This window comes from Nipponia nippon, unplaced genomic scaffold (genome assembly GCF_047370975.1).
Source record: "Nipponia nippon isolate SJK-2023a ecotype South Korea unplaced genomic scaffold, ASM4737097v1 scaffold_31, whole genome shotgun sequence".
In the NCBI taxonomy this organism is placed as follows: domain Eukaryota; kingdom Metazoa; phylum Chordata; class Aves; order Pelecaniformes; family Threskiornithidae; genus Nipponia; species Nipponia nippon.
Window position 1 is genome coordinate 5,095,603 of NW_028262349.1, and position 13,670 is coordinate 5,109,272.

At 45.1% G+C, this 13,670-nt stretch overlaps 1 protein-coding gene across 5 annotated transcripts in view; it reads left to right on the forward strand.

Moving 5' to 3' along the window:
• Nucleotides 1-13,670, forward strand: part of REXO1 (RNA exonuclease 1 homolog) — a 42,490-nt gene that overhangs the window by 13,307 nt on the left and 15,513 nt on the right. For all 5 annotated transcript variants that reach the window (XR_015707369.1, XM_087769659.1, XM_087769658.1 and 2 more), the window contains exons 2-7: nt 263-2,049; nt 6,303-6,404; nt 9,030-9,231; nt 9,901-10,064; nt 11,668-11,805; nt 12,814-12,937. Coding sequence is in view for 4 of the 5 variants with exons in the window: in XM_087769659.1 (XP_087625785.1) it covers nt 263-2,049; nt 6,303-6,404; nt 9,030-9,231; nt 9,901-10,064; nt 11,668-11,805; nt 12,814-12,937 (2,517 nt within the window). In the remaining variant the exon portion in view is untranslated. The remainder of the gene's footprint in view (nt 1-262; nt 2,050-6,302; nt 6,405-9,029; nt 9,232-9,900; nt 10,065-11,667; nt 11,806-12,813; nt 12,938-13,670) is intronic.

The following is a 13,670-nucleotide window of genomic DNA, read 5'->3' on the forward strand; positions in this document are numbered from 1 at the left end:
TGTTAACAGATCTTTAGTCCTTGAGGCCCAGGAATAGTTTGTAAAATCCAGTCTAGCCACATACCTGCCGACGAGAGCGTCACTGGTGGCTTTCGGTATCAAACGTCTGTTCTGTGGTGACGAGAGCATGGCTTTTGGTAGTGCCTTTCAGTGTTGGGTTTTGATGAGAGCAGACCTTAAACAGACCTTTTTAAAATTTTACTCTAAAGAAAATTTTACCTGAATTGCTGTCAGTAAATGATTTTTTCCTTCTCTTTTACAGAACGAGGCTATGATCCCTACAATCCAGAGCTTCCGAGGCCCTCGCTGGAGGGGGAGGATGGCGCACTGGCTGACATTACAGATGTGACACCCGGTATTCTGGAGCTGGAGCTGGTCAACAAGGCCATTGAGGCAGTCAAAAACGAAGTTGAGAGAGAGCAGAAAAAGTATGAGGAGCTGCTAGAAACGACAAAGGAGTTCAGTGCTTCAGAGGCCTCCTCGCTCATTTCGAATACGCCCGTGTCAACTGCTGGGACGCAAAATGAGTCATTTACCTCCTTAGAATATAATCCAGGTAGCTACAACTTTAATAATAACTCGGACTACAACCCTACTCCTCTCGCTGCTGCTAGCCGGTCAAGTAAATACACCTTGGATACTTCCCGATCTAAAGGTAGCTCACTGGAATATGTTCCCAAGGCTGTGGTACAGAATAAAAAATACAGTAGCACTGTCACTAACAATAAATATGTGATTGATGACTCTAAGCCTTCTACAGACTTGGAATATGACCCACTTTCAAATTACTCAGCCAGACTTTTGAGCAAAGCCACATCAAAGGAGCCAAAGGGGTCTAAAAGGGGTAGGGTGTCTAGTTACGAGGAATCTTATTCTCCCTCGCGAAAGAAGCTCTGTGAAGTACTCGATGACTATGAAGTGTGCGCCAGGTTCTCTTCCTCTGAAGATGAGGCTGATGTGGAATATAAGCCAACTTCTGTTAGTTCACAATCAAAAGCTGGTTCTGAAAGTGAATCAAATGATGGGTTATCCAACAAAGGGCAGAGCACCAAAGTGGATGACTTTGCTTCCCAGGACAGCAAAGAAGCAGCAGCACAATATGGTGTGGAAGACCTTCCAAGTTCACAGAAAAATCTTGCCAAAAGCTTATCAGACAAAAATGCAAAAGCAGCAAAATTGTGTTCTGGTAAGAATGACCAGGAAATTGAAAATAAAAACAAAGACTCAAAAGACAAAACAAAAAGGAAGAAATCAGATGTTAGTAAAACACCTGGCCTCAGTGAGGTTGGTAAGAAGGAGAAAAGTAAAATTGCAGAAAAAGACAAAGTGCTCAAGAAAGAAGAAAAATTAAAAACCAAGAACGAAGAGAAAAACTGCAAAGATAAAAGTGTCAAAGTGAAAACCGATGGGAATTCAAAGAAACCGGAAAAACAAAAGTCAGAAAAACTGGATGGGCTTAAGAAAGAAAAATCCAAGTCCACCAGCAGTAGTTCAGGGAAAAGTAAGAGTGAGGGTGTCATCAAAGGCTCTAGTATGGAGAAACTGGGGAGCAGCAAGAAGGACTCCAAGCTGAAAACAGCTGACGTGAAAAATGGTAAGGAAACCTGTGATCGTAAAAACAAAGAGAAAGGGACCAAGACTCCAGCCCTGGAGCGAAAGAAAGAAAAGGTCAGTTCTACAGAAAAAGGAGATCCAAAGAAGGGTCGGAAGCAGCGGAGTTTGAGTCATGTTGACCTGTTTGGCGATGAGAGTGGAGATGACGATGACAAAGGCCGGCCTTTGCCATCCACGTTACTTGATGTGAGCTCGGACTCGGATGGTGATGACTGTGGCTCAGACTCTGAGAGTGAAAATGAAGGGACAAAGAAAGTGAAGCGCTCTAAATTGTCAAAGTCATCGTCATCGTCTTCCTCAACATCTGATGACATTGATTATTCCATCCTTGAGAAAGACTTGGACTTTGAGTCAGATCCAATGGAAGAGTGTCTCAGGATTTTTAATGAATCTACAGATGTGAAAACAGAAGACAAGGGAAGGCTGGGGAAACAGGTAATGCTGGTTTGGGTTGGTTGGTTCTCTCACATCTAAATGTGAAAGGATTCTGGTTTAGTTTAGTGGTGTTGCTTATTTCAAGTAGCTGAAGAGGGCTACGGAGGGAGACTTCATCTGTTGGAAGAATCTCATCCTTGTCATGACTGGGTGCTTTGAAGAGTTTGCACCTGAATTTAGGTGCTGGATTGAAAGCTGCTGTGAAATGTAAGGGTTCGGTTACCTTTTGTGTGGAAGGGTTATCAGTCACTTCTGTCTCCATCTGGCCTAAGAACCATGGTGGCCTGGATGGCTGGAGAAAAGGCTTCAGAGAGTATGTTGTGGGTGTTCCAAAGCTAATCCAAGTTTGCTAATCTGGATGATGCTTTCTTGTTGCAGCATAGTTTAAGGAATGTAGTGGCAGGTAGAACCAAGACAACGTGTTGGTGCAAGTAAGTCAATGTAGTTGGCACTGGACACCTCAGAGACTCCCCAAATTATTGTTTTCTATTTTAAATGCACACTGCAGATATGTTATAAGGATCTCTGGATACCTTGTAGGTGGTGCAAATAAGAAACGGAAGGTAAAATTTCTTCAAAAGGTACAAGGAGTTTCAGAAAAAGGAAGTAAAAAGCATTTACATAAAAAGGCTTCTGCCAGTGACTGTGAGGTATCATAGAATCGTAGAATACCAGGTTGGAAGGGGCCTCAAGGATCATCTGGTCCAACCTTTCTAGCACAATCTAGACGAGATAGCACCATGTCCAGCTGAGTCTTAAACATGTTCAGTGTAGTGGAGTCAACCCCTTCCCTGGGGAGATTATTCCAATGATTGTTCTCACTGTGAAAAATTTACCTCTCGTGTCCAATCGGAATCTCCCTGGGAGTAACTTGTACCCATTACCCCTTGTCCTCACCATGGGACTCCTTGTAAAAAGGGAGTCTCCATCTTCTTTGTAGCTCCCCTTTAAGCACTGGTCCATGGTGATGAGATCACCTCTAAGCCTGCTTTTCTCAAGGCTGAACAAGCCCAGCTCTCTCAGCCTGTCCGCATACGGCAGGCTGCCCAGAGCCTGGATCATCTTGGTGGCCCTTCCCTGGACCCCCTCCAGCCTGCCCACGTCTTTTTTGTATAACGGGGACCAGAACTGCACACAGGTGTGGCCTGACAAGCGCTGAGTAGAGAGGGATAACGACTTCTTTATCTCTGCTGGTGATGCCCTTTTTGATGCAGCCCAGCATCCCACTGGCCTCCTTGGCCGCAGCAGCACACCGTTCACTCATATTGAGCTTCCTGCCCACCAGGACCCCCAGGTCCCTTTCCACAGAGCTGCTCTCCAGCCAGGTGGATCCCAGTCTGAGCTGCACTCCTGGATTATGTTTTTTCCAGGTGCAAGACCTTACACTTGTCTTTGTTAAACTTCATAAGGTTCTTGTTAGCCCACTCTTCCAGCCTATCCAGATCTTCCTGCAGGGTGGCTCTCCTTTCCAGAGTGTCTACTTCCCCACTCAATTTGGTGTCATCTGTGAACTTCATCAGGTTACACTTGATCCCGTTATCCAGATCACTTATGAAAATATTGAATAGCGTTGGGCCCAATATCGATCCCTGGGGCAGTCCCCAGAGGATGCAAGACCCTCGTTTTCCAAGATTAAAACAGGACGGAGCAAGTGTAAAAGGCTAGAAAGCAGCTGCTGGCAGTGATCCTCTGACAGCCTCTGAGGCAGGGAAGTAGGAGCAGACAAAACTCATCCTTCATCTTCACACATATGAGTTTGACTGGGCAGCAAGAGCAAACCCTCGATCCTGGGAGCGGCTGCCTGTGCATGGGCAGGATGGTTTGACTTGCTGTCCAACCCAGCACGCCCAGGTCTTCTGGTTGGGATGATGTTGCTTGCGTACAGAGCAGGCGTTCAGGGAATGGGATTGGAAAGAGGTTTAAAAAAAAGAAAAAGGTAACAAATTTGACAACATTGAGAAAACACCCCCAAACCTGTCTCTAGCATTATCCGTCTGGCACATCTGACTGCAGTGCGGAGGTATCGGGGTCTCTGTGTCAGCTGTATTACCTGGGCGGCTTAGGGGGGCAAGGTGACAAAATCAGGTGTCCTCTGGGGGGGGGGGTGCCAAAGGCTGAGTGTGTCTGTCCAAGGAATTACTGAGTGGCTTTGGCTGCAGCTATCCTGTGTCCAAAAGATAATAGAGGTACTGGGACTCCATCAGGGCTTCCAGTGTGTTCCAGTTTAGACCCCTTCAAACACAGCAAGGCTCCCTTTGGGATTATTGATCTGAAGGAGGGGCAGCAGGAACCACACGACTGCATGGTGGAAAGCAAATTTCTCCTGGTATGGTTGGTTGTTGACTTTTACTCTAAAAACGGCATCAGGAATTGGTGCTGGTTTTCAGGCTTTTGTTAGCTGGGTGGGTGAAGTGGCCGGGAACAAAATTCTTCTGTTCATGACCGTCTGTATGTGGAGGACAAAGTGAGCCAGGATCTGCAGCGTGGGGAGGAGAGCTCATCTTTTGAAAAGAACGGCTGGACTATTAAAGCTTTTTGCTGAACTCTCTGTCGCAAGAACGTCCCCGATCTGTTCGGAGAGAAGTCTGCCTTGCTGACAAGCGAAGACCTTTTTTACACTTGTATGAAATGCCTTGGTAGAAGAAACTATGTAATGCAGTCGCATGTAATGATTTTCTTCTGAACTATTAAGCATTACTTGATTTTGCTTTAAAATTCAGCTTGCTTTCTTTGGTGTTTAGTGTAATTCCCGGCTAGGAACGAGCGCTTTATTTTTGGCTGTGTTTCTTCAAATTGCCTGGTTTAAGTGAAAATAGTATAAGGGCACGCAATCTGTAGTGGGAAATACTAATCCATTTAGAGCTTTCTAAATACGGGGTGATTCAAAATGGACTGAATTCAATAAGTGCTGAACCAGGGGCTGCCACTCACTGCAAACAGTTAATTCTGGCATGGAACGGCAATGTTCAGCGGTCAGCAGCCACGTGTTTCCTTTGCACGTGCTTTACCTTATATCCCTGCACTAAAAATTTTAATTCCCCCCTGTTTTGGAAAGGGAGGAACAAGCATTGCAGCGCAGGGGTCCTTCTTTGCGAGATGGCTGTTTGTAAGTAGGTACCGGCTTCCCTGCTGCGTTTCTGGCAGGTGGGATTGGTCACAGGGAATTTTTTTTGTTTATGGAATAATTTTGTAGATGGAGCCTGTGTCGTTTGGCCTCAGTAAGTCCGGAGGGAAAGGTACACGTGGGCAGCGTGGTGCTTTTCCACCGGGAAGGATCACTTTGTGAGAGAGTTTATTAGGGATGTAACTGAATTAACAGACTTAGCGAGTTCCTAGAGAGCGAAGTGATTCAGTGTGAAGTGCTCACCCGGCGTGCCCTTGTGGTGCCGAACACAGCTCAGCCTGAGCGGAGTCTGAGCTCATTCCCAAATCCAGCCTTCAGCTCCGTCGCCGCATTTCCAAGAGATTGTCAGGCTCGGCTCTGCTCGGAGCTTCGCCAGAGGCTGTGTTGGAAAACTGAAAGCAAGATTAACTGGAGAGCAGCTAGATTTTAGAAAAATAAACTTGTGAAGTGTGTTTTGTAGAAATGAACAGCCGAGTCAAATTGAAAGAAGATTTTAAAGTGGTTTTCCCCCCCGAGGCAGCAAGTCTGAGATGTTAGCTCAGAAGCAGCTTTAGCTGGAGAGGTGCTGTTACTGCTCCTGGGTTTCTGGCTGTACAAGGGTGCTACCTGGGGGTTTCTCACCGCAGCCTTTCTGCAGATATGGCTGTGGATAAAACTGCGGAGAAACGTTTCCCTAAATGTGGAACGGGGGCACCGTGGTTTGGTGTCAAGCAGGTTTCCAGGACCTGCTCTGGCAGCACGTTATACAAGGGCAGACATGAGTCAGCTCCCAAGTTCTTACAAAAAAACCAACCAAACCCAAAACTCCCTGGATTTTAGGAATGCCGTGAAAGGTGAGGTTTCTCGTGGCAGGTAGGGGCTGTCCTGAATCACACCAACGCTGCCCGGTGCACAGCTCGTGAAGCGACTGCTTGGGTGGGACTGTAATGCTGCTGTTTGCTGGCTCCCTTGGTGGCTCTTGTGTTCAAATCAAGGTTTGTTTTAGTAGTTCAGCAGCTGACCACGTGTTGTTCTCACCTGCCACCTGCAAGGACTTTCTGTTAACCCAAAAGGGGACTTTGCAAGTCTCCACATTGAGAGGGATCTTCAAGTCTATTCGATTTTCGAAGCTTGTTCTTTTGTTTTTCAGCTATCCAAAGAGGAAGGAAATGAAGAAAAGACAGAAGATAATTTAACCACTTTGTTTCCTGGCCAAAAAAGAAGGATCTCTCATCTTGTCAAACAAGGAAATGTAAGTGCAGCTTTTAGAAGCAAAAGTTTAGGCTCTTTAAAGTGAGGATTTTCTGTCCTGTTACATCACTGGAAAACGATGCAGTCCCAGGTTCAGGCAGCAGCGTATGAGTTGTTTGCACTGGAATCCGTCTGTGTCAGATTTCTTCCCTCTCCTTTCTGATTTCTGAAAAACGTGGTTAGGCATCTGTTAGAAATGGCAGCAAAACTCTCATAAACTTTCGTAAAACCAAGGGTAAGCTGTGGTAGAGTAAATGGATTCTGCACCTTGTAACTCATGGGGGTAGATTGAGATGTTCATTTTTCTACAGTATAGCTTCCTTCAGTCACTTAGATAAAAATTAGCTGGACACAAGGTCAGTCTGTGTCAGACGGTACGTTGCTTTGTCTTGTGGACCTAAAAGATAGCTGTAGGAATTGTCAGATGTTTAAAACCATTACCTTATATCTGTTCTGAATCAACCAGGATATCAACAATATCTTGTTTGATACTCTTCTTTCCCAATTGTGAGGATACTTTAAATACAAAGGAGAAGAATAAAAAAAAGGCAAGGAAGACATCCTGATTTTTTTTATTTCTTTCTCACTGGGATTTTAATTCATGTTTTCTCTGAGGGTTTAATGTGTTTCCCTCCAGGTGCTGAGCAGAGATTAGTCAGTTTTATGTTCCAGCAGGATAAGAGTGGAGACTTACGCACTGATTTGAGCTGGGTAGTTCAAATTCATTGTTCTTCCTTTCCTCTCTGCCTGAAAAAGGTTTCTTTGCTTTTAATAATTTGAAGCCCTGAAGTCAAAGCAATGTGTTTTATTTAACTACATATCTTCAGCCAGTTCATGTGTTTTGATAAGGGCCCTTTCTTCCAAAGTGAAGAGATAAGAGACTGAAGCAAATGGGTTGGAAATTCATTAACTCAAATATTTATTGTAAATAGGTGCCTTTTAGACATGTACAAATCTTTAAATACATTTTCTTAATGTGACAGCTGATCCCAAAATGCTTTCCGAAGATGTGAGCCCCAGCCCAGCCATTGCATGGGCAAACAGAGCCGATCTGGTGTGCTCAGCAGCAGCTGCCGTGAGCACGCACCGGGCCATGCGTCCCCTGGAGTCCGTCAGCTCGGAGGTGGCGCAAGACCTGAGCTGCTGCTTTTACGTGCAGAATTGAAGCTCGTACTTTGCCGTGTCCCTCCGAGTTGAATATTTGCTCAGTCTTGCTTGTGATTTATAGCTCAAGGACTGAGCAAGCAGAAGGGGAGGGAGCTGAGTTCTAGTTTAGTTGCCAGGGGAAATGGTGGGCCAAAGGAATTGAAGGTGAGGCAGAAAATGAGTATCCTGTCCTGCTTGGAAGTCTGTAATTATAATTTAATGTCTGACTGCAGTCAGTTTGGTATCCAGAAGCTGGTGTCGGCATCAGAGACCAGGAATGCAGGAGGTGCCAGCTTGCCCCCAATTTGTGGTCTCAGAAATGCCATGTTACACATGGGCTGTGCGAGTGCACCCTTCTCTGAAGCAATTTCAGGAGGGAAGGCCTGTTTCTCAGATTTCAAAGGTTATTAAGTAGTGTGGAGAAGTTAGTACTACTGCTGCTTCTCTTGTACTTCTGCTGCTAGAAAACTTCTCTCTTTGCTGACGTAATTTCTGGCACCTTTCCTGCAACCTAAATTTGGACATCAAAGAAAATGCGTGTGTAACGTGTTTGTGCTAGTAACGGCTGAAGCAGTGAAATGCCTCCAGAAGCAGGCAGAGGCAGAGCCTGTTTAAAATTCAGACCTCAGTTTATGTAATGCTCAAATCCCATAAATACATATATGTGAGACTTTTAAGTAGTTACAGGAACAAGAGACCTGAAAGAAGGCTGCTGAGAGGCGGGGAGCTGCTGTCATGCAAGGGTAGATGGCACTGGTTCTTCAGCATGGGAAAGACAGAGAGGGAGAGAGCTGTAAAACTCAGCGTTGTGTAGCAAAGGGGAATGGAGAAGAGTTGGTCACTTTTTCATTGCAATATAAATTAAAGAAGCATGCAGTAGGCAGCACGGGGCTGGATTCATAGAATCGTTAAGGTTGGAAAAGACCCTTTTAAGATCATCGGGTCCAACCATTGACCCAGCACTGCCAAGGCCACCACTAAACCATGTCCCCAAGCACCACATCTTCCCGTCTTTTAAATACCTCCAGGGAGGGGGACTCAACCACTTCCCTGGGCAGCCTGGGCCAGGGCCTGACAGCCCTTTCAGTGAAGTTTTTCCTAATATCCAACCTAAACCTGCCCTGGCACAACAATTTCATTTTCTAGGGCAAGACTGTAGAGTTGAGTGTACTGACAGAATCCAGAAATGGGTTAGACACAGTGATGGGGGGCATCATGCCATTAAACACGCAGTTCAAATACCAGCTACCAATTTAGGAACATGCCAGAGTGCTGGGAAGCCTTGCCTGAGGGTGAATCATTAATACAATGTTTTTTAGTGGGTGACTCTAAATATTTTGTTCTGGGAGACGGTTGAGATCTTCTCCTCTCAAAAACCTGTATCTGCTAACAGAGAGGGGCTGAGGAAGAGAGACCTTGCGTGGGTGAGTGGGTGTTGAGCAGGTGAGCTTGCTGGCTCTAAAACTTTTTGTCTGTGCAGGCAGAGGTCCCGAGCAAGCCCGTGATCCGGCCGTACCGTCCCCCCACCGCTCAAGAGGTCTGTTACCAGAGGATCCAGCTGGCTCAGCAGCAGGCGGCACAGCTGGCTGTGGCCGTTCAAAAGGCCTCTCTTTCTTTGCCAGGGGAAAAGAAGAGGATTGCTCACGTGCCAAACGCAGCCCTTTCCGCAGCAGCCAAACAAAGTAAGCCAGCAGCATTATTTGTGATCGCTGTCCTGTCCTCCCCCCTGTTAAAAGACACCGCCTTCTGTTTAAACTTCTCCCGAGCAGATGTGAAACTGTCAGGAGATGTGTAGCATTGGCCAGGACTTGAATCTTTGCTGATAGTCACCAGTGGAAGGCCTTTCCACTGAGAAATTCCATCCTGTGCTGAAAAGCAAGACTAGATGTACAGCCCTGTTTCCCCGTCTGTCTCACCCAGCCTCTCTCACTTCAGCCTGTTCTTTTTCTGTTTCTTCCTTGGAGGGTGTTTGCTCCTCATTCGCTCTTCCATTCAAGCCTTCGGAGGTGGCACGAACAGGAGGGAAGTACTAATTAATGCTCATTGGTATCCGTTTGTAGTTGGAAGGACTCAGAGCTGACGTGATGGGCAGTTAGTGCATTGTAGCTGACAGGGTTACCTCTTTAAACTCTGCTGACTCAGTTACCCCAAACCAAACAGAAATGAGGGACGTTTCCTGGCAGAAGGTTCCTTCAGCCTTGCCTAGAAGGTGGTAAAATTACCCAATTTGTATCCCTTTGGAGGCTTCCATTCGAAAAAATCACAGCTTGCAGCATGGGCCTTTTATAGTTCTGACAACTTGAAGCCCAGTGGTAGGATTTCTACCTAAATATGTTTTCTGTTTCTTGCAGGCCTCGTGAGTAGTAAGACGACTGTTGCTGGCAGGAGTGTCACACCTTCCAATGACTCTGAAGCACCCACCCTTTCTCTGAAGACTTGCACCTTAGCTGGGATGGCTTCAAAGACCACCAGCACCATCGTGCCGAAAAGGGTAGCGCATGTTCCCTCCTTGCAGGTAAGAGAAATTTGAAATCTTTCTGGTCATTCTCCATTGAGGGTGGTATGTTTAACCATGCTGCTGCAAACTTAGCACTCTCTGAAGAGCGGTGTTTTGATTAGGTTGATTAAATGGGTTTGTTTCTTCCTGTGGTTTTCCTCGATAGCATTGTATAAAAAATTAAACACTTGAGGGGTAGGAGCTTAAAAAGATAGAAATACTTAAGTGCTGCTCTGATCTCTTTGAATATTGATCACTCATCTTCAGTTTGAGTCTTCTGTTGTGCTGTCTGGCTAGGTGTGTAGCTGTTTGTGTCAGGGACTTGGAGCCTCTCGTGTTCAAAAGGCATGGCTCGATGAATGCCCTTCCTGGGCTTTGCAGGCCATACTGAGGCAGGTGGTTATGAATAATGTCCCACAGTGACCTATAGAGGTAAAATGTGATCATTTAAACTTCATGCTGCTCTTGATATTTGGGGAAAAAACTCTCTCTTTTTTTCCTTCCCCCCCCTCCCAGGATACCTGCCCAGCCTTTGGGTACTTATAGTAACATATAACTTGAAGCCGATTAAAAAGAGAAGAAACAACTGAAGGGATAAAATATTTACGAGTGTTCCAGAGGTGCTTAAGGGTATCATATCAGAGGTTGAGAAAATACATACATGTAATGAAAAGGACCAAATCCCCTTGAACAGGGCGTCGAAGTGGAAGTCTCATGAGGAAAATGAGCACTCTTCCCATTGAGACAGGAGCAGTTGCTCCCCTTTGAGCGTGCTCATATCTTCTGTAGAGCTCTTTTCATTACAGATTGCAGCAGATGGTTTGGTTTATGGATATCTCTTAGGTGGGATGGAGAAAGATTGACAAAACAGTTGGGTGCTTTAGAGATGATCATATGGTTTTCTCTCCAAAAAAGAGGCAAATTGTGTTGATTTGGTGGATAATTGGTGTTAAATGGAAAACTGCAGTGGTAGGTCATAACTCGGTCCAACGTGCAGTTTTTATGCATGAAGAAGTCATTCAATTTAAGGGGGAAATCCTTTCAGGAGCATCATGATTGGCATTAAAAAAGGAAGAAAAAACCCCAATGCAGTAAAGTTACAGGAATCCCACAAGAAGTGTGATGATTTAGCTGGCTGCCAGCCTGGCAGGAGTGGGCCTCCCATTCTCTCTTCACAGCCAGAGTACTGAAAGGAAAACCATGTCTGTTGTGCACATAACTGGTGTCATGTGTTCACATCTCCAAGTCCAAGTGTGGTGCTCGGTATGGTGCTAATCTTGAATCTCTTAATGTAAATGTCATCGTTTTCATGGTCTGGAATGTTTCTGTGTGTAAATGGAGCGTTGTGACTAATGCCATGGGGAGTCCTTGGCTGCTGGATGAGTTGCATAATGAAACATGGTGGTTTTTTGAAGTAGTTCAAATACTGAAGGTAGCACAAAAGCTTCAAGTGGTATTTTTAGTACCAAAAATGATGCGTGTTATGTTTAGCTTTGGGCAGATTTTTAGAAAGGAAGTTATGCCACTATTAATAACGTAGCAGGAAACGTGAGATTCTCAAAGCAACATACTTCTTAAACCCTGAATAGCCTCTTTCTCTTTCTCTCTGTCTCATCTCTAGAGCACCAGCTTACAGAGGCCTGTTATTCCCACAGAATTTGGTGCTAAAGTCCCAACAAACATTCGTCAAAGATATCTCAATCTCTTCATTGATGAGTGCCTGAAATTCTGCTCCTCCTCCCAGGAAGCATTTGACAAGGTCTGTACTGATGCTTGTTTCTTATGAGTAAAGTCTGCAGCAGAGAATAACATCCTCTGCCTTGGCTAAGACCTTCTAAAATTGCAGCAAGCCCAGAAAACTCTCCTGTCCACTTACAATTCTGTAGAGGAGACTGGCATTAAATAATTCCAGACTGGACAACAGAAAGTGTAATTCCAGTGGGGGTTTCTGGTAGAAAATCCCATCTTTCCCTTCATTCGGAAAGCATTGCACGATCTTTTTAATAACGCCAGGAGAGGGCCGTAGGGGAACGTGTGTTATGGTCAAGCTGGACAAAAAGACCTTTTGCTCTGGTACAGTTGCAAACACCTCCTGGAATCGAAGTGTTCAGCAGAGGTAAGTGTTTGAGATAGATGTAGTTGGTAAAACTTGCTGCTTATGAACAGCGAGGCTTTTAAGGAGCCTTCTACCAGTAGGGAATAAGAGAGTAGGATTTCCAAAAGCAGAGTTGAGAAAGTAATGCATTTTATTGGACAACTTTGGCCATGAATGTTGGTTGGGTAAACATAGGATGTTGTGTGGTGTGTTTTGTAACCAAAGCAGATGCCACGAGGATTTCTTTTGTGGGATTTCACCTTCACAGCTCCCTAGGGGGAATGTTCCTGTTGCATCCAAGGAGTGACCATTTGCCAAACTTCCTTTTTGTGCCAGTTAAGATCTTGCACTGCCACCGAAGTGGGGAAAACAGCTTTTCCCAGGCAGTTCCAGAACCGCTTTGTTAATCTGTCAGGGAAGGTTTCACACGAAAATGCTTCTTCCAGCACTTCTGTTTAAAATACAATTATTTTTTTTCTCTTACTCACCTAAGCAGGCCCCGGAACCAGTATATAGTTACGCCATGTTCCACTTCATTACTCGATCCCTTGACAGGCAATTTTTTTTTTTTGCTTTCATACTTGGATTCTGTATTTTAAGAGCCAAATGTTTCTTTTCTCCAAAAGCAGTGGTGGAAAGAGAATATGTAGTAATGAATTGCATTGTTCGCAGGCTCTGTCAGAAGAGAAGGTGGCTTATGAACGTAGCACCAGTCGCAACATCTACCTGAACGTGGCAGTGAACACCTTAAAGAAGCTCCGAAGCCTAGTGCCCAATTCCCCGTCCAGTACGAACAGTACGTACCACGTTTGTGGTTTAATAATCGGAGCCCTGCTTGGATTAGAAGCCACGGAGAGAAACTTGTTGAAAAGACAGACCCATTTCTCAGAAGCATTATGCTGAAAGGCAAACAACTCCAGTTAGCTTTTTATAGTCTGGCAAGCTTTAATGGGCCTTCAAGAGGCGAGTCCTGCAATGCTTTGTTGGCTGTCTGAACCTAAATGGAGATAATGCCACATGGATTTTTTTTTTTAGCACAAGTTCTTTAAAATGAAAAGCCCCGCTAATGGAGTAACTTTCACATGATGCCTTCAAAGTGATAGACTCGTCCATCACCGCAGAAATCTGTTACACACATTAAGCTTCAAGAGAGAAACGAAGAGGGTTAAGACATTTCATTATTGGCTCTCGAGAGGGTACATTAAACAATCAATTTGTGCTGTTCTTGTGAATTTTTTTTTCCTGGTCTCTTCCCTTTTCTCCCCTCTGTCTTCATTACCTTCATGGCCATTAGTCAGAGCGGCTGAACTTGGGAGGCTGGCCTTTAGGAGAGGGCTGCCAGTTAATGATTAGTAAAAAGCACCTATCTGCCATTATCTGATGTGCTGAGCATATTCTAGAGCTCTGAAGCTCCCTTCTAAAGGAAGTTGAAAGATTGAGTGTGGGAGTCTGGTCTGCAGGGACCTAACAACAAAGCTGCTCACTGTGGGTGGGTGATCCCACCATGCAGCACTCGACTGGGTCGAGTT